General features: G+C 35.0%; 1 protein-coding gene across 21 annotated transcripts in view; it reads left to right on the forward strand.

Moving 5' to 3' along the window:
- KIDINS220 (kinase D interacting substrate 220) overlaps window positions 1-24,462 on the forward strand; it is a 104,173-nt gene that overhangs the window by 37,378 nt on the left and 42,333 nt on the right. For all 21 annotated transcript variants that reach the window (XR_013349838.1, XM_077844219.1, XM_077844221.1 and 18 more), the window contains exons 15-22: window positions 175-340; window positions 2,144-2,295; window positions 2,482-2,771; window positions 3,517-3,657; window positions 4,374-4,617; window positions 4,795-4,883; window positions 6,486-6,630; window positions 10,386-10,548. Coding sequence is in view for 20 of the 21 variants with exons in the window: in XM_077844219.1 (XP_077700345.1) it covers window positions 175-340; window positions 2,144-2,295; window positions 2,482-2,771; window positions 3,517-3,657; window positions 4,374-4,617; window positions 4,795-4,883; window positions 6,486-6,630; window positions 10,386-10,548 (1,390 nt within the window). In the remaining variant the exon portion in view is untranslated. The remainder of the gene's footprint in view (window positions 1-174; window positions 341-2,143; window positions 2,296-2,481; window positions 2,772-3,516; window positions 3,658-4,373; window positions 4,618-4,794; window positions 4,884-6,485; window positions 6,631-10,385; window positions 10,549-24,462) is intronic.

Genomic DNA, 24,462 nt, shown 5'->3' on the forward strand with positions numbered 1-24,462 from the left:
TTTTCCATATACCTTTTCTGTGTTGGTTAATTAGTTGAGTTCTTTGAGAAGTAGTTAGGGACCAGGGAAAGTCATGTAAACCTATCTTTCCTTACTTGATATTTGACAATGTGAGAAAAGAGGCTACTTGAGTAATGATTTCTTTGAGTAATTTTTTTAAACTGTGCATTTCAGTTGTCATTTACTTTGGTGGACGAAGGGAAGGAGAGAGTTGGAATTGGGCCTGGGTCCTCAGCACTAGATTGGCAAGACATATTGGATATTTGGAACTTCTCCTCAAATTGATGTTTGTGAATCCACCTGAACTGCCAGAGCAAACCACTAAAGCTTTACCTGTGAGGTGAGTTGGTCCCTTATGACAGAAGTAGTTTTTAATAAGGTGAAGCAAAAATAAACTTATAAGGTATCATTTCTCAGTATACGTTCCAAAAAAACATTGATTTCTGGAACTTTATATATGAGAACTAAAACAATGTGTCCTGGTAAAATAGGTTTGAGAAACACTTCATATTGTATCTTCTTCCTCTTGTACATAAAAAGATCAGAGACACCTGTGGTTAACTTTGATTTACCAAATTTGATCTGAGCATAAACTTCCTGCTCCTCCCCCTGCCCCACTCATGACATCTTTTCTATCCTATGGGAACACTTTGAAGAGAGCACAGGACCTAGGATGCAGTCCTGGCATCCCCTTGCATTAGTGTGTAACCTTGGCAAATGAGCATGCTCTCTGAGCCACTCTTTCCTCGCTTGTGGAAATAAATTGACTTGCCTCTCTAAAATTGGTATTAATGTCATATAGGAAATGTAGGAGAAAACAGTTCAGAAAAGGTGAAAAACATGTATGTCAAGAAAAAAGGAAAGGTAGAGGGCTCCAGAGGAATGTCAAGTGAAAAACCAAAAAAGGTAGAGAATTGAAAGCAAAAGGAATTCAATAGAAATGAGCAGAATAGTTAAATGTGTGCTAAATGATTAAGAATCATAAAATTATAAGATGTGTAACTTAAAATGAAAATAAATAGGGTAAACCAGATGAAACAGCAAAACTATGAATATAAGAGATTAAGATAAAAACTTGTGTAATTAGCATATGTGATTAAGCATTAGGAGAAGGATTTACAAATGAAAAGGTTAGAAAACATAGAGAGTAGAATAAAATAATTGGAAATATTTTTACAGAAAATATATTTTAAATTAATAAGATGGTATTTTAAAAAACAATTAAAATAATATAAGCCAAAGCCAAGATCACACAAGAGAGTATTGTGTGATCCTAGGTTGTATTTTGAAAGCAGCTCTTATCTTTTGGATTGAGATGAGCATTTAGTTTAGGGATTGAAGGGGAGAAAGGAGCAAATGCAGAAATCCTATCCACTCAGAAGATCAGCATACAAATTATTCAGTTAGCTCAAAGAACAACAGTGAAAATCTTTGACACCTCATTTTTAAATCCTTGGTAAATGTATGTGTAAGCTATAAATCAAACATTCTAAAAACTTGAGTTTTGCAGTGGCCTTAAATTCTTTTTTTTTTTTTTTTTAAGATTTTATTTATTTATTCATAGAGATGCAGAGAGAGAGGCAGAGACACAGGCAGAGGGAGAAGCAGGCTCCATGCAGAGAGCCTGACGTGGAATTCGGTCCTGGGACTCCAGGATCATGCCCTGGGCTGCAGGCTGCGCTAAACCACTGCACCACGGGGGCTGCCCGTGGCCTTAAATTCTTAATGACTGGAATAGTCTGTCAGCATTCTGGTCTCTCTGTCGCTGCCTCACACACATTCTCTGTGCGCCCCATTCAGGCTCTGCACCTGTGGCTGTGCTGGGGTCCCAGGCCCTGTGCTGGGGGTTCTGAGGCCTGGCCTGAGCTCTGCTGCCACTTGTTACCCCGCTATCCTTAGAATTAATTAACTTCATGCAGCTCTGCTGCCTTTCTTTTGGTTATTGCCTTTTTCTAAGACAAATATGTACAATGTTAGAAGTAAAAGGAACCCAATGACAAGTTCTTTTCCCTCCTTGGAACTGTAACAACAATGTTTTAAAAGAGACATTAAGAAAATGTAGGGTAGGTGATACAGAGATGACAGTATGTGGAAATTCTTTCTTTAGATAGCTGAGTAATGTTTCATTCCCCTTTCCCCCTAGGTTTTTGTTTACAGATTACAACAGGCTGTCCAGTGTTGGTGGAGAAACATCGATGGCTGAAATGATTGCGACTCTCTCGGATGCTTGTGAGAGAGAATTTGGCTTTTTGGCAACCAGGCTCTTTCGTGTATTTAAGACTGAAGATACTCAAGGTAGGACTTCCTTCCTCCTCCTTCTTTGTTTGTGCATGTAGGGGATGAGGATGGGATGAATGTTAAGTGCATTTCTGTGAAAACACAAATCAAACATCAGAAATTCATATGCTATGACTGTCATGGTTAGGATCTTCTAGATACTTGGGCTGTAAGTAATTGGTAAAACCATTTGTTGTCTTACAGGCAAAAAGAAATGGAAAAAAACGTGTTGCCTACCATCTTTTGTCATCTTCCTTTTTATCTTTGGCTGCATTATTGCGGGAATTACCCTCCTGGCTATCTTTAGAGTTGACCCAAAACATCTGACAGTGAATGCTGTCCTCATATCAATTGCGTCAATAGTGGGATTAGCCTTTGTGCTGAACTGTCGTACGTGGTGGCAGGTACTAGACTCTCTCTTGAATTCTCAAAGGAAACGCCTCCATAATGCTGCTTCCAAACTGCACAAACTGAAAAGTGAAGGATTCATGAAGGTAAGTACTCATTGACCATTAGAAAGTAATTGTAATATGAGTATGCTACCATGACCCTGATATGGGACATTAGGGTGTGGACTCTCAAAATGTTGCAGTGTTTTTTAGTTTTATTCCAGATTTGCCCTGTGGAAATGTACATGTGAAGTGGGAAAAATTAAAAACAGGTTTTTTATCAAATAGACTTTTATAAGGTACTCCTAGCAGTTAGCAGATCGCTCCACAGGTCACTACCTACCTAATAGTAATGGGTTTCCTGCCTAATGATACGGGCTCCTCTAGAAACTGATAGAGGAAGCAGATTAAACCACCAAAACATGTAAAATAGGACCATACTTTAGAATCAAAAGGGACTTCATTACAATATCTGGGGCCCCTTTCTTTGATCAAGGTCACATGCTATCAGGAACCAACTGTAGTGTGGTGTTTAGATCATTTGAATTTGCATTCAATTCCTAGTCTTTTGCCTTTCAGAGCATTTGATCTTGGCAAATAAGTCAGTTAGCCCAGTTTGTCCTTTTAAAATGGATATGTAGCTACCTTATTTTAAGGGTAAAATGCTCTGATTTATATAAAGTCACTTTATAAATTGTGAAGCACTCAACTGCAGTTTTAAGTGGAACCACAACTGGCAGTGAGACTTAGGATTTCTTTTCTATCTATTAGATGAGTTTCTGTCAGGCTTTTAAAGAAATGTGCTTAAATTTCATATACCTTCAGTACTTCTGTCCTTTTTTTTGTGTAGGTTCTTAAGTGTGAAGTGGAATTGATGGCCAGGATGGCAAAAACCATTGACAGCTTCACTCAGAATCAGACAAGGCTGGTGGTTATCATTGATGGATTAGATGCCTGCGAGCAGGACAAAGTACTACAGATGTTGGACACTGTAGGTCTTAACCCTGTTGAAACTTATATTGTCCCATGTGGCTGGCAGCTGAGAGGAATGACTTCATGAATTTCTCGAATGGAAGTTGAATAGTACTTTTCCTTTTGTAAAACCAACCTTTTTTTTTTTTTTTAGTGCAGAAGCATAGCAAGAGTAAATGTCTCCTCACAGACAGATTCAAACAATTTTAGCTCAATGGCTATGAGAAAATGAGAGAGTAGCTCTGAAGACCATAGTGTGACTCCAGCTCTCCTTTGCACGTAGTTGTGGTTAGAGTCAGAGGCAACAGTAGGGAACTTGCAAAATCTGTAGTTTTTGTTAAAGTAGGGATACGTCAGTGGCTCTCTGTAAGGTATGTTACAGCAATAGTGTGTAGCTGTGGGTAGAGACCAGTCTGTCCAGCACCTCATGTAGGTTCACAAATATTTCTGTGTATCGATCTTTCCTTTTATGTAGACCATAAATATCTAAAATAGGATAGACCTAATTGTTTTCTTTGGAGGTTTTATCACTGTCAGTTGGTGAAAAATTATCAGATGGTGAAAAACCAGATTGAAGCTTTAATGAAATTTGTTTTCATGTGAAATAATATTTTGAAAAAAAAAAAGTTTTGAAAAAATATAGTCACCAAAGGGTAATACAGATTTGGAAGAGACTTATTGTTACTTTGGATATTTTTAAATTTATATCATAAACACACATTTTTTCTACCACAGGTCCGAGTTCTGTTTTCAAAAGGCCCATTCATTGCCATTTTTGCAAGTGATCCACATATTATTATAAAGGCAATTAACCAGAACCTCAACAGCGTGCTTCGTGACTCAAATATAAATGGACATGACTATATGCGCAATATAGTTCATTTACCTGTTTTCCTTAATAGTCGTGGACTAAGCAATGCAAGAAAATTTCTTGTGACTTCAACAACAAATGGGGACATTCCCTGCACAGATACAACAGGTAAAGATCCAGTCCTCAGCTGCTTCAGGTTTGAAGTAGTCTGTGTATTTTATGGTGGCTTCCCTTTTACCTTGAAAAATACTATTGGTGTTTCTCTTAAATATCGTGTACAACGAAAAAAAATCATATACATCGGAATTTTAATACAAATGGTGCTCTCTCTACAAATTCTTTAAGGGATACAGGAAGATGCTGACAGAAGAGTTTCACAGAACAGCCTTGGAGAGATGACTAAGCTTGGTAGCAAGACAGCCCTTAATAGACGGGTAAGATGCCACCTTGTCTTGAGCCACGTGTTTGTATTGCTGTTGTTTGAATAAAGTAAAGGTGATGCTACTGTAAATATTGAATTAAGTTCATCAAATAAATTTTATTATTGAATTTCCTTTTGGTTTCAGGTGGCTTTTTAGGAAATTTGTGAGCCTAGAGCTTGTAGGAGCTGAGGATTGTGTGGTAGTGCCCATCCTGTCCTAACCTGTTCCCAGGTACCTGTCCTCAGACCAGCTGAATGAGAATCTCTGGGACTGAGATTTTAAAGCTCTCCAGATGATACCATCCAGGGTTGAGAACCCCTGTATTCATTCTAGGCCAGGTTGTACCCGTTCTGGATGCCTGTTGCCACCAGAGCTGTATAGGACAACAAGGCTTGTAAGAGAAGAGCTTCATGCTCTTCCTACTGGCCTTCCTCCTGCCCTGATGACTGTGAGGTGTGGCCTTTTCTTTTACACATAGTGATGTTGTATCCTACCCAGCCACCTTGGGTTTCTCTTGGAATGCTTGTGCTTTCCCTGTCCTACCCTATTCCTAGAACTCTCTTTTGTGTAGATTGAGGGAGTATTACAAGACAGGAAGATGTCCACTTGCAGGTAAGTTACAGTGATTGGGCTGGCAGTAGCACTGTTTTCTTTTTCCTAATTTGCTACCATTAAATTTGGGACATTTTATATAAAAAATGTGTCTTCAATGACATTGTGATTTTATGTTTCTATCCTACATGAGTATGAGTGCAAAATTAATGTACGATATTTGGTAGTACTAAATTAAGAAGAGGGTATAATTTCACATTTTGAATTTGTCTTCTGGGAGTCTGGCCCTTTGGGCTCCCTGTGGTTGCATATACCATGACTTCAGATAACAAGTCACCTTTGTTGTGCCTGGGTCTTCCTGCCATTACAAGGGATTCTCTACCCTACTCTGACCACTAGAGTGCCTTTATTTCTCATGCAGATGTGGGATTAGTTGTCACACATTTAAAAATAACCTAAACATCAAAATGCTGAGATTTTAAAACTAGACAAGAAGTTATTTGCTTTATTATTTAGGGCTCCTATAAAAATGGAACTCCTGGCAGCGTGAGTGGCTCAGCCGTTTAGTGCCTGCCTTTGGCCCAGGGTGTAATCCTGGGGTCCCAGGATTGAGTCCCACATCTGGCTCCCTGCATGGAGCCTGCTTCTCCCTCTGCCTGTGTCTCTGCCTCTCTCTCTCTGTGTCTCTTATGAATAAATAAAATCTTAAAAAAAAAAAAATGGAACTCCTGTAAGAGTTTGACTTGAGTTCTCTTTGCATAATTCTGCCTATTTATAATCTTCAAGGCATTTAGCTTTCTCTAACTGTACAGCTATAAATCAGAATACACCTGAAGCTAAACTACACCATTTGATGCAGTTGCTGCTAATACTACTGTATAGCTGCTCTGTAAGGATTCTGCCTCGGGGAATAATCATAATAATTATAATGCCTGTTATTATAATTTTTCTCTAAAATTTTGGATTATTTTTGTTGTCATCATAAACATATATTCTCAAAAAGTCTTAAGTTCTCAGGCTTGGAGAATTTGGTTCATTCTCATTGTTGATACAATCTTTCAGGATACTTACCGAAGAAGGCAGATGCAGCGGACCATTACTCGGCAGATGTCCTTTGATCTTACAAAACTGCTGGTTACCGAGGACTGGTTCAGTGACATAAGTCCTCAGACCATGAGAAGATTACTTAATATCGTTTCTGTGACAGGTAACTTTTGTTTCTTCCTGTCTTATGGTAGATAATAAACTTGAACACCTTAACAAAGCAATTTCAGAAGCAAAAGGATGTACTGTGTTCCTATGTTTATACTGCTTATATCACTTGTATTTGCAGTAAGCATATCTAATACAACATGCATTAGTTTTGACAGTGAAGATCAACCATCGGTTGTACATTATTTTTAAAACTTGGTGATTTAAAAAATCTTTTATTTCACCTCAGTTTTAATTTTTCTCTTTGTATAAAGATAATTTTATGCTAATTTGTATGACTGAGTATAATTAACTTATAATTTAAAATGTTGACATTCAGATTTTGTATGCTGCTATTCTTTTTTAGTTTTCAAGTGATATTTTTTCTTTTTTATTGTGTTAAATAAAATACACATAACAAAATTTACTGTCCTAATCATATTTAAGGGTACAGTTTGGTGGTATTATATGCATACACACTGTTGTGCAGCCATCACCACCATCCATCCCCTTAATTCTTTTCATCTTGCAAAACTGAAACTCTATACCTGTTCTATAATTCTTCCTACCCGCCCTCAGCTCCTCACGACCACAGTTCTACTTTCTGTCTCTACAGAATAGGACTATTCTAAGTACCTCATATAAATGGAATAATACAGTATTTATCTTTGTGTTGACTGATGTATTTCATGTCTTCAAGGTTCACCATGTTGTAGCATGTAGAATTTCCTTCCTTTTAAAGACTGAATAATATTCCATTGTATGTATATACCACATTTTGGCTTATCTATTAACTGATGGACATGTGATTGCTTCCATGTCTTCGCTATTATGACCAATGCTGCTATAAACATGAGTGTATCTTAATATTTTTTGAGAACCTATTTTCATTTCTCTTGGATATATATCCAGAAGTGGATGGAATTGCTGGGTAATGTATTTCTATTTTTAATTTTTTGAGGAATCTTCATTCTGTTTTCCATTGATGCACCATTTTACATTCCCACCAATACACAAAAGTTCTAATTTCTCTACATCCTTGCCAACACTTGTTTGTTTTTTTTAAAGTAGCTGTCCTAATAGGTGAGTGGTAGTATCTCATAGTAGATTGGATTTGCATTTCCTTAATGATTAATCATGTTGAGCATCTTTTCATATGCTTATTGACCATTCCTATTTCTTCTTTGGAGAAATGTTTATTCAGGTCCTTTGTCCATTTTCGAATTGGATTGTTTAGGTTTTTATTTTTGAGTTTTAGGAGTTCTCTGTTTTTTTGTGGATATTAATCCCTTATCAGGTATATGATACATGATTTGCAAACATTTTCTGACATTCTGTAGGTTGTGTTTTTACTTTGTGGACAGTGGTATTTGATGTAAAAAATTTTAAAGTTTTTATGAAGTTTGTCTTATTTTTTTTGTGTGCCTTTGGTATTTTATTCAAGAAATCACTGCCAAATCCATGTTTTTATAATTGTAAGGACTTATTTCTGGGCATTCTATTCTATTCTATTCTATTCGTCTGTATGCTTGTGTTTATACCAGTCTACACTGTTTTGATTAATGTAGCTTTATAGTTAGTTTGGAAATAAGGAAGTATGTGTCCTTCAGTTTTGTTCTTCTTTTTCAAGTTTGTTTTGGCTATTATCACTTGAGATTCCATATGAATTTTATGATGGGTTTTTCTACTTTTGAAAAAAAGTCATTGGAAATTTTGACAGGGATCGCATTGGATCTGTAGATGGCTTTGGTAATGTTGACATTCTAACAATATTAAGTCTTCCAACCCATGAACATGGGATGTCTTAATAATTTAAAATGTTGAAATTCAGATTTTTTACGTTGCTGTTTTAGTTTTCAAATGATATTTTAAATTAAAAAATATGACAATAATATTGAAGATCATTGCCCTATGACCAAATTCTTTATATGGAATTCTGCTCTTCACCATGTTAATGCTTATATATAAATATAAATACTTGTAATTTAGTATGTAAGTATATGTTTCTTTCTTTGCATGATATTGAATGATATACTTTGTAATATTGAATAATGTCGACACTGTTATGATAGTTACACTGGAATTTGCTCTTAGACTAAGGTTGAGGTGCATGCTATGAACTAGATTCCAAGGGTAGTTGTATCTAAAAATGTACAATATTTTTGATAATTAAATCCCTTCGAGTGAGGTCTCAAACTTTATTAAGTTGATTATGTTCTACAATTTCATGTAACATAATTGTAGATGTATCATCAGTATCTTTATATGTATTTCACAAATACATGGTGAGTATCTAGATATGCCAGATAACAGTCTGGGTATTGTGGAGATAAGCAGTGAACAAGATAAAGTTGCCCTATTGGTGAAGGCAGAAGATATAAAGTCGTGTAACAGTAAGTGCCATAAAAACATCATTTTCCCTTACCACTGAGTGTTGGAATGCTCCTGGTGCGGGCATTGCTTCTTTCCTTTTCCATCTAAACCAGCTCCTTTGGTAATCTCATTTTGTCCCAAAGGTTTACATACCATCTACATGTATAGGATTCTCAAATGTGTATCTTCAACCTTGTTGCTCTCCAGCTACCTATTTAATATCTAGTGGGGTCTAGTATATATGTCTGATATTTACCATGTCCAAAACTGAATGTCTCATCCTCTGCCCCAAACTTAATCCACCCGTAGTCTCCCAACTCAGTTAATCAACTCTTTTTCCAGTGCCTGGGCAAAGAAAAACTTGATATCTTTTTTTTCCTACACCACCTCCAATCTGTACTACCTTCTTTAACTCTATTTTCAGACTATATCCAGAATCTTGACCACTTTTCATGATTTGTAACATAACTACCCTTATCCATTACATCATTATGTCTTATCTCTTAATTATAGTAGTTAGCCTAACATCTCCCTGCTCCTACTTTTTCCTCTAGTTTATTCTCCATGTGGCAGCTACAGTGACTGAAATAGAAGCCAATCATGTTATTTCTCTGCTCAAAACTCTATTATGTTTCCATTTTGCTAAAGATAAAAATCTTAAGTCCTTACTGTTTCTTACAAGGCCCTTTTTGAGGTCTCTCTCTTGACCTCTTTGCCTACCTCTCACCTCATCTTCTGTTCCCCTCTTCCATCCCTTACTGACCTCTTTGCTGTTCCCTGAAACTGCCATGCATGCTCCTGCCTAAGGAGCTTCTGCCTGTAATGATCTTTCTTTGGAGAGATGCCTAATGGACTTTCTCATCTCCTTTTAAGTCTTTACTTAAATGTCATCTTTCAACAAGACCTTCCTTTGTTATCTTATATAAAATTACACTTCCTTCATCAACACTCCTTGCTTTATTAACTTATTCCAAAGAACTGATCACCTTTAATGCACTATATCATTTATTTACCAACTTAGATGGCATTTTAAAAGATAAGGTCCATCATGGGTGCACTGATGTTCTGCTGTCTGATCTTGGGCAGTGAGTGTTGAGACTGTCTGACACATAGTTCCGAAAGCTTTTTGCCTACATGTACATGGTCAGAGCGGTTTATAGCACTAATGGCAAATGATACAAAAAAATTACTTTAGAATTAAACAGAATTGTGTTTAATCCCTAGAAGTTTTCCAGTACAGCTCTTTGGATTATAGAAGCTATATAAATAGATTTCAATTTGTAGTGTAAATTAAATTGCAACTTTTAAAAATTTAAATCACTTCAATATGTTAAATGTTTTGATTAGTATAATATTACACATCTATTAATTTTTAAATATTTATACATTTTTTTAAAGGGCGGTTACTGAGAGCCAATCAGATTAGTTTCAACTGGGACAGGCTTGCTAGCTGGATCAACCTTACTGAGCAGTGGCCATACCGAACTTCTTGGCTCATACTGTATTTGGAAGAGACTGAAGGTATTCCAGATCAAATGACATTAAAAACCATCTATGAAAGGTACTTTGTCTGACCTCTTTATATTTGATTTTATCTTAGCTTCAGTTGACTTCTTAGAAAAAAGTTAATGCATATAAAGCAAAATGAATACAAAATAATATGCATGAAATATGTATTTCTGGATTCAACCAATCATTCTCATTAATTCCATTACAATTGTAGAGTTGTATTAGCACAGGTAAATATCTCATGTAAAATTTACAGCGTTATTTGGATATATTCTTCCCTGGTTATTGTAACTTACATGGTAAAAGGAAGTTTAATTAATCATCCTTTTATATCCTTTGTGTTTATAAATACACAAAATGCAGATCTTGAAATGTTATTTTTTCCATTTTATGTTTTACTCTAAGTGTCTTCATTGAATATTAAGGAGGTTACATTTTTCAGAGCATTCATTAGTGCAGGTATTTTCAGTTTTGTATCTGGAGGATTTTTGAAATCGAATATAGAGTGGAAAACATTCTTTGCATTATTGTTCCTTTAAGGTCAGTCATTTGAAATACTTTTAAATTGTTTTCTTCTGATAAGAAATTAAATTTATTCTTGAAAGACATGCAGTTAAGTAAGGTTCAGTGAAACTTCAAGTATTTAAAGTTTTAAGAGTTGACAATTTCTTATCAAATTCATAAATGAAATAGTAAATTTTTTTGTTTTCCAGAACACTTAATTCCTTCAAAGTGTTCAGTTGCTGTGCTAAATAAACTATCTCTTAGAAAAAAGTACGAAGAAATTTTACAATTTTATAAACTCAGTATAACCAAAATGATTATTTTAACATATAAATGAAATGCTAAGTCTAACAAAGCATTTAGTGTATAATTCATATATTGCAACCTTTAAGATTACAAAAAAATTTTCTTAAAGTACTGTCAGCATATGGTTTTTCTTATTTTTCAATCCACATATTTTTTCAAGATTTTATTTATTTTAGAGAGAGAGAGTGTAGGGGGAGGGATCGAGGGTGAGGGAGAGGGAAAGGAATCTCAAGCAGACTCCATACTGGGCACAGAACCCAATATGGGGCTCCATCTCATGACCCTGAGATTACGACCTCAGCTGAAATTGAGTCTGTCATTTAACCAATTGAGCCACTTAGGTGTTCCTCCCCATTTTTCATGTACGTATTTTATTTAATGTTTTCTTAGTTAAATTATTAGCTTTAGAATTCTAGAGGATAATGTGGTAATAGTGTACAGATATGAGCTCTTGTTGGTTTCGCCTTTTAATTTATACTAAAATGATCAATTGTTTAAACTGTGTGCTGTCTCAAGTAGGTATTCCAGTAGATGGCAGTGATACATAATTACCATATGCTATAGAGAAGTAGTATTGCATCTACTCTTTGATATTTTAGAAATTATCTTTTTCTTATAAGAGACATAATTGGTTTTTCTCTTGGTTGAATAGAAAAATTTGTTTTATTTCATGAATAAATTTTGCATCATAACACAATGTTTGCTATATGAGCACAGTTATTAAATAGTTAAAATGTAACTTTTTAAATGTTTTAACTTCTTAAATATAATTCATACTAATATAATGGGACTTATTTTTCATATGGTATATTTTTTACACAAAGCACTAATTAACATGAACAGATAGTCCTCTGGCACTTCAACTTATCTTTGAGAAATTATTATTTGTGTAAATGAAAATATATCTGAGAAAAGACTAATAAGCCTCATTTAGGAACTATAAACGGGATTTTTGGAGTCTGTCTGAATTGGTATTGTTCCTAGATTAATACATTTGTTTTCAAGAAATTTGACATCATGGCAACAGGAGAGCTGCTCATCTCACAGGGGTCCTCATTTAAGGAAGGGTTGCATTCCTTAAATCATCATCATTAGCATTTTCTCCTTTGGCATGCATATCTCCCACCTTTCTTCCTCAAGCACCAGGTTCTCTGCCAGGTGCCTTAGTTCTCTTAAAGTTTCATAAAGCACAGTGGTTAAAATGGTTCCATGTTATTTATTAACAAGGAAGATTGTGGTTCAGAAAGTATAGGTCACTTCCCAAAGTTACTTAGCTCTTAAGTAGTAGTATTGCTGTTTCCAAGTGCCTATCATGGTTCTAAACACTTCGTTTTCACACTTTTTGTTCTCACAATCTATGACGCAGTAAGTGTCATTATTCTTATTTTACACATGAGAAAATCGAAGCCCAGAGGAGGTGAGTCACTTCCTGATATCTCACAGCCTCAGTGGTAGAGCTGGGTACCTGGCTCCAGAGTCCACAGGTGGAGGGCACTGCCTCTCATAGGCAGTTTGAGAAGCAGGTATTGTCATCTAAATTTTCTTAAGCTGTAGCCTTGTCTGGAATACTTAAGACCCTGAAAATTTATGATGAAAATGAAGTGTCTGAAGTTTTTATGTTTCTGTGTTCTCCATTTCTTTCTAGAATATTATAAGATAGTAATACTCTATTTAATATATAAGATGTTTAATATAAAATGTCTTATTTACTCCAGTGACAACTAATCTATTAAGCAGGCATTGCTATATTATGTTTTCTACAATTTTTTTTGCCTTTGTAAAAATACCAGTTTTCTCTATTTAAAATAAACTATTAGTTATTATGTTGTGTTTTTCAGTTTTTTCCCCCCCTTTTAACAAGTATATATAGTTCATGTCAGTCTATGGTTTGGGTACAGAAGAGGACTCAGGTCAGGCTCTTTACCTTCCTTTAGTTGAGTATATTGCTTAGAAGTACATTGTATCTCAGGATTACAGAAACACTGATCAACTTTTTACATTTCGGGGGCCCAGGCACTGGGCCTTCTATATGCTCTGTGAAGAAGGTAGGAAGTGATGAAAGTCTGGGTCCTTGGAGACAGAAGCAGGAGACTTGTGAAAATGAATACAGGGGTTTTAAAGTCCCCCCCAAAATTCATATTTCAGTTCAATCCAACAAAAATTTATTGTGTTTGTTATTTGTGGGTCCTACTGATGGATGCTGGAGCTACAGTAGTGAACAAGTACTTGTGTATTTACCTTCAATCCAGTAATCCTACTTGCAGAAATTTACTCTGAATATACACCTCCACAAATACAAAACCATGCAACTTAAGCGTACATGTATAGGAACATTGGTTGAATAAATTTTAGCACATCTACCCTAGTATTTTCTAACTGTAGAAATGAATGAGAAAAAAACTTTTGTAATTGATATGGAGGAATTTGCAGGATATATTAGGTGAAAATAGCAGTGTGAATGATGTGCAACTTGATAGGGTTTATATAAGAAAGAAGGAGGAATAAGAACATTTATATATAGATATTCTTTTTTTTGTAAAAATAGAAAACAAACTCCTAGAAAGCGTAAACTAGAACCTGGTGAGAATGCTTGCCTATCACAGATGCAGAGATGGAAGATGGTGCATCTCTGTACATTTTCATGTGGTGAGACTCTCAGTAATATTCCAAAATAAAGAGGATGGAAAAAAGTGAATCCTGGTATCAAATACAAACAGAAAGAAGTAATCCTAACAATATATGAAATTGATAACATAACCACACAGAGAAAATAAATCAGTCACCTTTGAACTTAGTACTCTCTTTATTCTTAATAGAATATATCCTGAGGACAAGATTAACTGCAAAGAAATCTTGAATTTAGTAGATTTGTTGTTGGTAGTAGTACTGCAATTATACTTTCACAGTCCTTTTGAACATATTGTAGAATAGAGTAAATGAATAAATAGATAATTTGGGCAACTAGTATTTTCCTTGTGGGAGAAATGAGATACAGATATTGAATAATAAATATTTGTTGCTTTGCTGACATTTTTACCTAAGGACATAGTTTAAATTGAATGCACTCAAGAGCTGTACTTCTTAATACACTCATATGAGTTCAGTAACCTTTATACACATGCCGCATACAGTTGAGAATCATTATGTATATAAGCATAGTTTCATTGAAAGCTTAAAAAACAAAGCAATGTTTTGTTTCATGGTGGCAGGGTGAATCACAAACCACACTTGGTTGTTTGATTGATTCTAATGTCAGTACCAGTACCTCCTAAAAGGTATGAAGCAAGTGGATGCAGAAGGGGCAGCACTCATTAGTGTGTTAAGAACTGAAATCTACAAATGTTAAGAAGCCCAATTAGCCACTTCAGATCCTGCAGTAAGGAAGGAAGATGGACAGTCCATCAATGAGGTCAAGTATGATTAGACTCTGCAACTCTCAGGTTAGTAAGTTATTCAGGTGAAGTTAGAGATTTTAAAAAATCCACAGTGTCCAGTTCTTTGCAGAGAATTTCTTAGTCCAGCACGTTGTTAAACTAAATAGAAAATGCTGAGCATATTTGTACGAAGCAGAGCTTTTAACTTATTGTTGTGCAGTACTTTGAATTAGAAGTTCTAGTTATGGAATTTCCTATTAATCTTTGCTGGGATGGTGGCAGGAAGGTGAAAGATACGAAAGGATGAGCAGTAATTTGATTTCATTTTAGATACTATCATTTGAAGACAACATGTTTTCTTAAAATCTTGCCTCTTTTTTTCTTGAAGAAACCAAGATGAGTAGGGGATAGAGGCCCTATGGCTTCTCTTGATTTTTGTTTCTCCATTCTAGTTAATTTTCTCCACTCATCATGTGTTTAGTGTGAATTTTTACTCTGGGTCCAAGGCTTATGTGGTTGTCCTTTATGCTTTCTAGTGTTGTAGGGGAACAGGAGGTGGAGTGAGAAGAGGAATAAATATAATGAGTATATTATGCCTTTGAGGAACTTACATGTTTTTTAATTAATTTTTTTTTCCATTTGAAAATACCTTCAAACTTACAAGAAAGTTACAAGAATAACAGTATAACAGAGAACCTCCTATGCCCTTTCTTCAGTTGATTTGCAGTTGAGGTTCTGTCTTTGCTTTGTCATTAGTTTCACACTGTCTACTTTGCTGGCTCCTCACCCCCCCCACCCCCACACACACACTTTTTTTTAAACCATTAGAAGGTAACTTACATACCACATATCTTTTATCCCTAAATACTTAATACATGTGTTGAGGAACTTAAATTTAGACTGAGGGTAAAACATACACACTGGAAATAGTTGGGAGGAAAGTAAATGTATGATAGCTCAAACAATCAGGCAGTTAAGTTTCATCAGCATCAGGCTGAAACATTGTTTTCTGGATGATAGAACACTTTCTGGATGATAGATACAACTGTTCTTTGCTGATAGAAAATTGCTGGACTGTCAAGCTGTATGACTTACAATGTTCAAGGAAATGTTCAAAAGTTTACATTTTTAATAAAATGTATCCTACAAAGAAAATCTATCACCCACCTATAGCTTAAAGTAGTAATTTTTTCATCCTATTTATGAAATAGAATATTTGCCAAAGAAATCTTTTTGATGGGGTATTTTTTCATCATATAAAGCTATAATTTGGAGTAAAATTCTATAGGGGGAATATTTTATTTTGTTCAAGTAAATGTAGAATATTCTTTATTGGAGATACTCTGAAGTAATCAGAACTTTGTTTTGCCATTAAATTGATCCATTATTTTAGACTCCAGCACTTGCTGGGCCTGCTTTTCATTAATGGGTTGGATTCAGAGAGGTTTTTAGATTTTTTTTTCTTTGAGAAAAAAATTGTGTTTATATGCGTACAAATACAAAGAATATTTTGTAGCTAGTCTAAGGAAGAGAGATAAAAACAATATAGTAAGAATCTCTAAGAATTCATTAAGGAATTGACTTAATAATTGAATTTAAGGTGATTTGGAATGAAAAACTATGGAAAGACAATTTGATTAACATATTGAAAGATCATATATTGGGATATGTTAGAATAAGTTAGATGACTATTTCTAGTTAACCATAGTTGAGTTCTTTGATACCATTGCTTGTCATTTGAATAATAAAAAGTTTTATTTACAGCAGACAAAAGCAGCAGTATATAATTGATATTCATTTATTTTATTAAAGAAATCTGATTTGATAAAAACAATCAGAAAATAGTATTTTTAACGCTAGTAGTAAAATTTATTTTTTAATCCATAAAAAGCTTCATTTATTTTTATAGCAATTTGATGACACATCTGCTTGCTTTATTCAGCTGAAAAAGAAAATGTTGGTTCTTGGTGTTTGGTAAAATTGCTTTGTTAAATTATTTTCTAAATTGTTCAACTTTTAACAAATGACATTTGATACTAACACTGGAAAGCAATTTCAGCTAATTAAGTAGATCCCTCTATAAACCATTGGAACATTAAGATGACATACTGTTCATTCAAGATTATTTTAATTGGTACAATTATTGTAATTTTCTTGCAATTATGTGTTGAGCTAAAAGCTTTTGTCTAGATCATTTGAGGGGTTTTTTTTGTTAACATACATTTAGTAAGAAGAAAGGGAGTAAAATAAAAACTATAGATAAAGATTTTCAGTCTACTTTTTATTACAACGTTTTAGATAACCATTGAAATATTTTAGTATAAGACTTTATTTCTGGTATTTTTCAGTAAGCATTTTAAGCAATGATAGAGGTTTTTAAAAGATCAATTTAAGTAGTTTTCATAAAGATAATGTTTTAGTTTTCTGTTTTGACACTACTCAAGCAGTCTTTTACTCAGGATGATATGGTCAGAATAGTTTTGTGATAAGGATAGTGCCATACTTTATTTTGATTATTTAAAACAATTGAATAAGTTTTGAGAGAGACTTGGAATGGTAGCCATGTTCCATTTCACTGAAATAGCTGTTTCCTGAATAGGCATATAGACATTTAATTTATAACATTTATACTCAATTCAGTATCTTTAAATTATTCAAGTAGTGGTATTTCTCTACTTGACATTTTCATAATAAAACCTCATATCTTATGATCTTATTTGATATTCAGCCAAAATTTTTCTGAGTTTAATTTGCTCATTTCTAGTTACCTCATGCCTCCCTTAGCCCTCACTGACCTCCTTCCTCTTTCCTTCATTTCTGGGTGATTATTTGTTGCCTCTCTGCCCGTCATGTGACCCAGGTTATGCACAGGTTTATTTCTGTTGCATGTGGATTTAAGTCGTGAATTTCAATAGCATGAAAAACCAGATACTGGTTAGTTTAGATTTGTGAAGAACTTGTTTCATCTCTTTTGTAGTACAAAGTACAACCTTTGTACTGATGATATCTCTAATTTAGATTTTGAGATACTAGAAATATTTATGCCAAACATTATTCCATGCGTGTTGTTTTGGTGCTTATTTATATGTAGTTTTAGAATCTTAATGAAATTCTTTTTGATATGAGTGACTTCTCTGTGTGTTTTGGTGTTGTTGCCATTCAACATTTATTAAATTACTGTCTTGTATATAGTTATTGTTTTTTTTTTCCTCAAAGCACAGTTCCCCTTAATATATATGATGTAAATACTGTTTTCAGGGTAGTTCTTGTTGAGAAGGAAAAAGTTGAGCAAAGACTTTGAAAGAAGTGAGAGAATTAGCAAGCAGTTATGTATGGAAAGTATTTCTAGAGAGAGGGAATAGTATGGACAAAGGTCCTAAGACCAGAGAGTACCAGGAATGTACCAGTAATAGCAAGAAAAGGGATTTGGTGCAGCTAGAGAGGATTCAGTAAAGAGAAGGAGGTGGGAGATGAGGTCAGAGGAATTGGGACATGGTGGATCATTGTAAAGGTTTTAGCTTTTACCCTGAGTGAAAAGGAGATCTGTTGCAGAGTCTTGAAAAAATTGTATCCATGCCCTTAGTATTTTGTTGCATCAATCTAACTTGGCCTGAGTTTAGGAATTCTGTTGACATAAGGGAACGTATTTTGATAATCCTGTGCTGGGAAGGGGATAGAAAGGAATCTTGGTGGGAAAGTTAGGGTAAATGGCAAGTTGTACAGAAAGTAGGTGGGGATCCCACGATAAGGATGAAAGAGTGATAGAGAATGGCCCATAGACATGAATATGAAAAAGCTAAGAAGTGAACATTCTCTGTAGTCTTGTTGCAATGTACTGAAGAAAATGTTTAGTTTTTCTAAACATCTCCAATAATTTTCCTATATATCTTTACTGTTCTAATAGTTTCTTAGGATCATTTTATTCCATATTTTCTAGTAAAATATTGGATTTAGAAGCCTACTTTTGGAATCTTTTTTTTTTTAAGATTTTATTTATTTATTCATGAGAGACACAGAGAGAGAGGCAGAGACACAGATGGAGAAGCAGGTGCCGTGGAGAGAAGCCCATGTGGGACTTGATCCCAGGACTCCAGGATCACACTCTGAGCCGAAGGCAGACGTTCAACCACTGAGCCACCCAGGCGTCCTTGGAATCATTTTTTAAATTGCCTTTGCTCTTTTGGACTTGACAGCTGCATGACTTGTCCTATACTCTTCACATTTAAACCCCTGGTTGAGACTAAATGAAAGGTAGTTTCCATAGCATTGACTGTTAGGTGTAGAGAACAACTAGTGAGGTGCTTGTAGAGTAATACTGAATTTGATTTATGAATACTATAAGATGGAAATGATGGTCATTGCATGTCAACTTGAGGTCTAAGGATAAAGAGAAGGAATTGGTCAAAATTTGATACATAGGAATCAGATTTATCTGGAGTTCTAAACAGGCCTAGCCTGGCTCTCTAGCCTGTTCTCATGCTTCTCTTGCTTGCTTTTCGCCTTCCCACCTGCGCTTCTTTGCGGTCCATCCTCCCCTCTCCTACCTCCTTCACATCTTAAGTACCACAACCTCAGGAAGCCTTTGTGACTAGGCATATCCCGTTCTTTCAGGATTTTCCTAGATGTGTTAATTCTATACTGGTATTTTCCTTTATAGCACTTACCATACTTATGCTTCTTTAAATATTTGCATTGCTTTCTTTAATATTTGTTTCTTGAACTAGACTATTAAATCCATGGACTGTAATTTCCTTAAGCCTTGCTGAATCCCTTGCTTCTAGACATACTTGGTATAGAGTCAACAGTGGTGACTGTTTCTGAAAGAGTAAAGTAGTATGTTGATGACATTTGGCTTGAGGAAAGCATGGATTGAGGAAGGTGGTAAGCAAGAAGCCACATTTTATCTTGAGAAATCTATTCATACCAACACTTGTTCTTTGGTTCTAAATGTGGGTAAAATGTTTCCTTTGTTATTATGCCAGCATATCCCTGGGTCAGGCTAAGTTCTGAGTACATGCAATTGAATGGTGACTACATATTTCAGTTAACACCTAGTGGTTTCCACCTTTTGTTGGGTGATACTAAAATGAAAGCCAGGTTTTCATAGGCATTTCCCTGTAGCTCTGAGTTCAGCTGCGTTTCTAAGGTTTCTTGCATTTATAATCCTTTTATGAATGCCATGGTTTGGAATTGCTTCATATTGGCATGCTTTTCGACAGGTCCCTCCCACTTCAGTCCCTACTTACAGGCTGTTGTCAGTATTGTTTAGAAAGGCCTTATGAATTAGCTGGACTCCATTATTGTCATGCTAAACATTTTGATTGGGTTCATTCATTAAGCAAATATTTATAGAGTCACTAAGTACTGGGTACATGCTAATAAAAGTACTAGTTAGTATTACTTGAGTCCTCAGTATATGTCACACATTGGATTAATAAGCATTTTACATAGGTTATTTGATTTAATACTAACTCTGGGAGGCAGAAAGTGGGGGTTACCTAAGATCACAAGCTATCACTGTTGGACTTTCCCCCGGCCTATTTCTGGAAGCCAGGAGATGGTCTGTCACTACACAGTGGAGCACTAGATCTGAGATTAGAAATACAGAATTTTATTTTTAAAATGCTAATTTTATTTTTATTTCTAAATATATTTTACTCATTTTTTCAAATAAATATTTAGACTCATTTATTATATATCCATGGGAATGTTGTTATGTATCGATCGATGGGCAGATAGAAATTTTTCCAGAGGATTGGATATATTCTCTATTAAAAAAATGCAACTTCTGGGATCCCTGGGTGGCGCAGCGGTTTGGCGCCTGCCTTTGGCCTAGGGCGCGATCCCGGAGACCCGGGATCGAGTCCCACATCGGGCTCCCGGTGCATGGAGCCTGCTTCTCCCTCTGCCTGTGTCTCTGCCTCTCTCTCTCTCTCTCTGTGACTATCATAAATAAAAAAAATAAATAAATAAATAAATTTAAAAAAATGCAACTTCTTACCAATTGTGTAAAACCCAAGTAAATGTTTTATTCAGTTCTAATAGTGTCTAGTAACTGCAGTAGGTTTTGTAGGGATTGCTTAAAAAAATCAGTTGTAATATTTGGCACTTAAACAACTGGTACATCTGTTTGTTTAACTTTATACCACTTTTATATGCACTAAGTGGCTGTAATATTTTTTAGGTAGCTTTTCAATAACTTTTCTTTTGCCTTAAATAGGATAAAGTTGATATTAAAAATATTTTCTTATTTAAACTCCTGATGGCCATGTTCAGTAATTTTATGGTAATGTAGAACAAAGAAAGAATTTTAAATATTCCAAAGTTATGTGTTTCTAACTCCAACAAGAAGATCAAGTGTATCAGCTAAGGTTATTTGAAAACACAGAAATAGAAAAATTAATTTCTCTAAAGTATATGTTTTAATATGTGAAACAAAAATATTACCTACGAAGGCTTACAGTTTATTTTGTAATACAGTAAGAGCATATGCATATTTATATTAAGAAAACCTAACTCTGATTATTTAAGAATTCACATTTGCCACCAAACCATATATATATATATATATATTTATAGTCTATATATAGAGAGAGCATATATATATGTATATATATGTTTTCAAAGATCAGATTTTTTTTACCTGAAGTTATTTTTTTCAACAGAGGTTTATGATTTCAGAGTATCAAATCAAAATAGGTTTAAAACTCCTTGAAATATGAGAATAAATAACAAAAATGCTACATAATTGAAACACTAAGGTGAGATGCTGCTGTAAAGCCATGCTTCAAGCAACTTCTGTTAGCAGTATCTGAGAAGTCCACAAGATGGGAGTATTTCACTAGAGACATTATTAGCATGTTCAGCCAAGAAATAAGATATAACGCATTTTCTCTTTCCGTAGCAGAAAAACAAGGAAAACATGACTGAGTTTAAATATGAATATTTTAAACTTTAAAGTTTAATCTCTATTCCCATTTTTTAAATGGCTTCATAGGACATTCATAAGCACTGAGAATCAAGATCATAGGCAAATGAAAGCTTATCTGATCATATGGCATAGTCTTTATTAAGTTTGGTAGTACCTATTTCTCCTAAAATGCTTTTAAATTAGTTTTTAGGAAAAGGGTAGACATGAAAAAGAAAAGTTTAAAATTGATCTGCTTAAAAATTTGTATTTGGATGAAAAAGTATTCAAACCATTGTAGATCTTGGATTCTATGCTTATTGGACATTAAATCTTCAAGATAACTTGTCTAATAAAGGTTTTTGCTTTAATTTGAGGCATATTCATACAGGCTTTGATTTCAAAGCCTCCATTCTCTGTATCTGCTCTTCAGAGTTTTACTGCAAAACTTTTGCTTCCTCTATCTGGTTAATGAAACAATTTATAAAATTCCTATAAGGAAACGATGACATAAGTGTCTCTTACTGCTTGGTAGCACCTTACAATACTGTTAATGCTCCTCCAACAGCTATGAAAATCGGATCTCATTTACTTTTGTCAGAGTATTTTTTAATACATCATAATACAAACTTGATATAAAACAGTGGTTTTTACTTTTTTATGATACTGTTTTTATATTGAGTCAGTTGTGAATTATTTTGCCTCTCTTAGCCTTTTTACTGAAGTCTTCTCTTACTATTCTGCCTTGAAACTCTTCTTTTACCATTTGAATTGGTATTATCTGATCACTTGCAGTCTTAACAACTGGGTAGGCATCATGTTGTAGTACATTGTTTTTTAGGCTTTTTTCCCCCTAGTGGAAACTCTTTTGTGAATCAAATCTTAGGCACAATCCCAGTACGTAGAGTAGGATGAATATAAATTAATTGATTCAAATTACAACATTTCCTAATAAATTCAATTAGTAAGAAAAAACGAGTTGTGCCGAAGAAGATTAGAATTGAAACGTGGATGGTCCTTGCAGTCATACATTGGTTTAAACATCTCTGTTTTTCTACTTAGTTTTGTGATATCAAGGAAATTCTAAATCCTAAGTAGATACAAGTGTTACCAATTTTTAAACCTGCTTTGCAGTAGGAGAATATTTTCAATTAAGTTGGCTTCATAGGTCAATCACCAGTATTAGAATTGCTCACATTTCTAATTGGTTGAAGTGTTGGGTGCTGCTTTTCTGACTGGGTCCTATCACCTGGGTTGTGTGAATTAACATTGTGATTTTCTTTTTTTTGTCCCCTTTTTTTCCTTAAGATTTTACTTATTTACTTGAGAGAGAGAATAAGCAAGACAGAGAGCACACAAGCAGAGGGAGAGGGAGAAGCAGACACCCTGCTGAGCAAGGAGCCCAATGTGGGGCTTGATCTCTGGATCTGGGATCATGACCTGAGCCGAAGGCAGTTGCTTAACCAACTTAGCCACCCAGATGCCCCACATTGTGACTTTCTGTTATTACACTCTGCACTCAGGCAGATAGAGTGGAATACTGCACTTACTTGCCTAATTTTATGAACAGAAAAACTGGATTTAAAAGAATGAAAGAACTTAACGCACATAAAGATGGAGGAGAAACTTTATTTCAGAGTCTGCAAAAAATTAAAAAACCAGGCTGACTTGGTACTATAGGCTTCTATGTTGGTCTTCAGTGTGTTAAAATTTAGTATGTAACAACATTCTGTTTTATTATATTTTAAGGAGTTACAAATATGTAAATCATTAAGAATTTTGAACCATGTCTGTGGCATCCAGTTTGAACTGATGCAGGGAACAGAGCACAGGCTTTTGAATCAGGCTAGATAGGTTCCAGCTGTGCCACTTACATCTGAGGTAATGTCAGGCCAGTTGCTTCACATCTCCAAACCTCAGTTTTCTCATTTTAAAAATTGAAATACCTCATGGAATACTGGGAGATAGAAATTAGATGAACTAGACCAAACACCTGGCTCAGAGAATGGCAGGTTGCAGGTATTCTACATATACTAGTTCTTTTTAAAATTTTCTTCTCAAGTCTTTTAGAACTTGCAAAGATAATCTTCCTGTTAGATTGTATGTATGAAAAGGAATGTGTTCCTCAGAGCGTTTTCCCACAACACACATAAATGAAGGCAGTGCCTTATCAGTAATGTAGGTGAGCCTAGGCAGATACCTCTTTGAGCTTTCATATTTCACCCTGCTTGTCTGTTGATCCTTTCTCATCCCTGTAGTTATCAGAATTGCAACCTTAAAGCCAAGTGACGTTGTGCTTCCAGTGTCATTTTTATCCACAAACCAAGGGAGTTCAAAAGTGGAAGGGATTGTGTAGGCCAGTGCTTTTCTTCATTACTTTGAGAGAAAGACCATCTCCCACATGGCAGTTTGTGGGAAGCATCTACAGGACTATCGACAGGATCTGAGAGATCTGCTTCAGCCCTCTGAAACAAGGAAACTGGAATCAAGAAAGGTTATGTGATTTTTCCCATATCACACAGTTATTAAGTGACCTAGACTTTAAATAAATTTTGTTAGGCCTTGTAAAAAAATTAAACTGGTTGCTTTTAATTTTTTTAAAGATTTTATTTATTTCAGAGAGAGAGCATGAGCAGGGGGAGGGGCAGAGGGAGAGGGAAGAGTAGACTCCCCACTGAGCACGGAGCCCCAGCCGGGCTGATCCCAGAACCCTGAGATCATGACCTGAATTGAAGGCAGATGCTTAGCCGACTGAGCCACCCAGGCGCCCCTCATTGCTTTTACTTTTAATTGTCGGATATCATAGCCTTATTCTGACTTCTCTGAGATGGTCAAATCTGGATTTAAGGAAAGCCATTGCAGTAAATACTCTGTT

This window comes from Canis aureus, chromosome 12 (assembly GCF_053574225.1).
Source record: "Canis aureus isolate CA01 chromosome 12, VMU_Caureus_v.1.0, whole genome shotgun sequence".
NCBI lineage: Eukaryota > Metazoa > Chordata > Mammalia > Carnivora > Canidae > Canis > Canis aureus.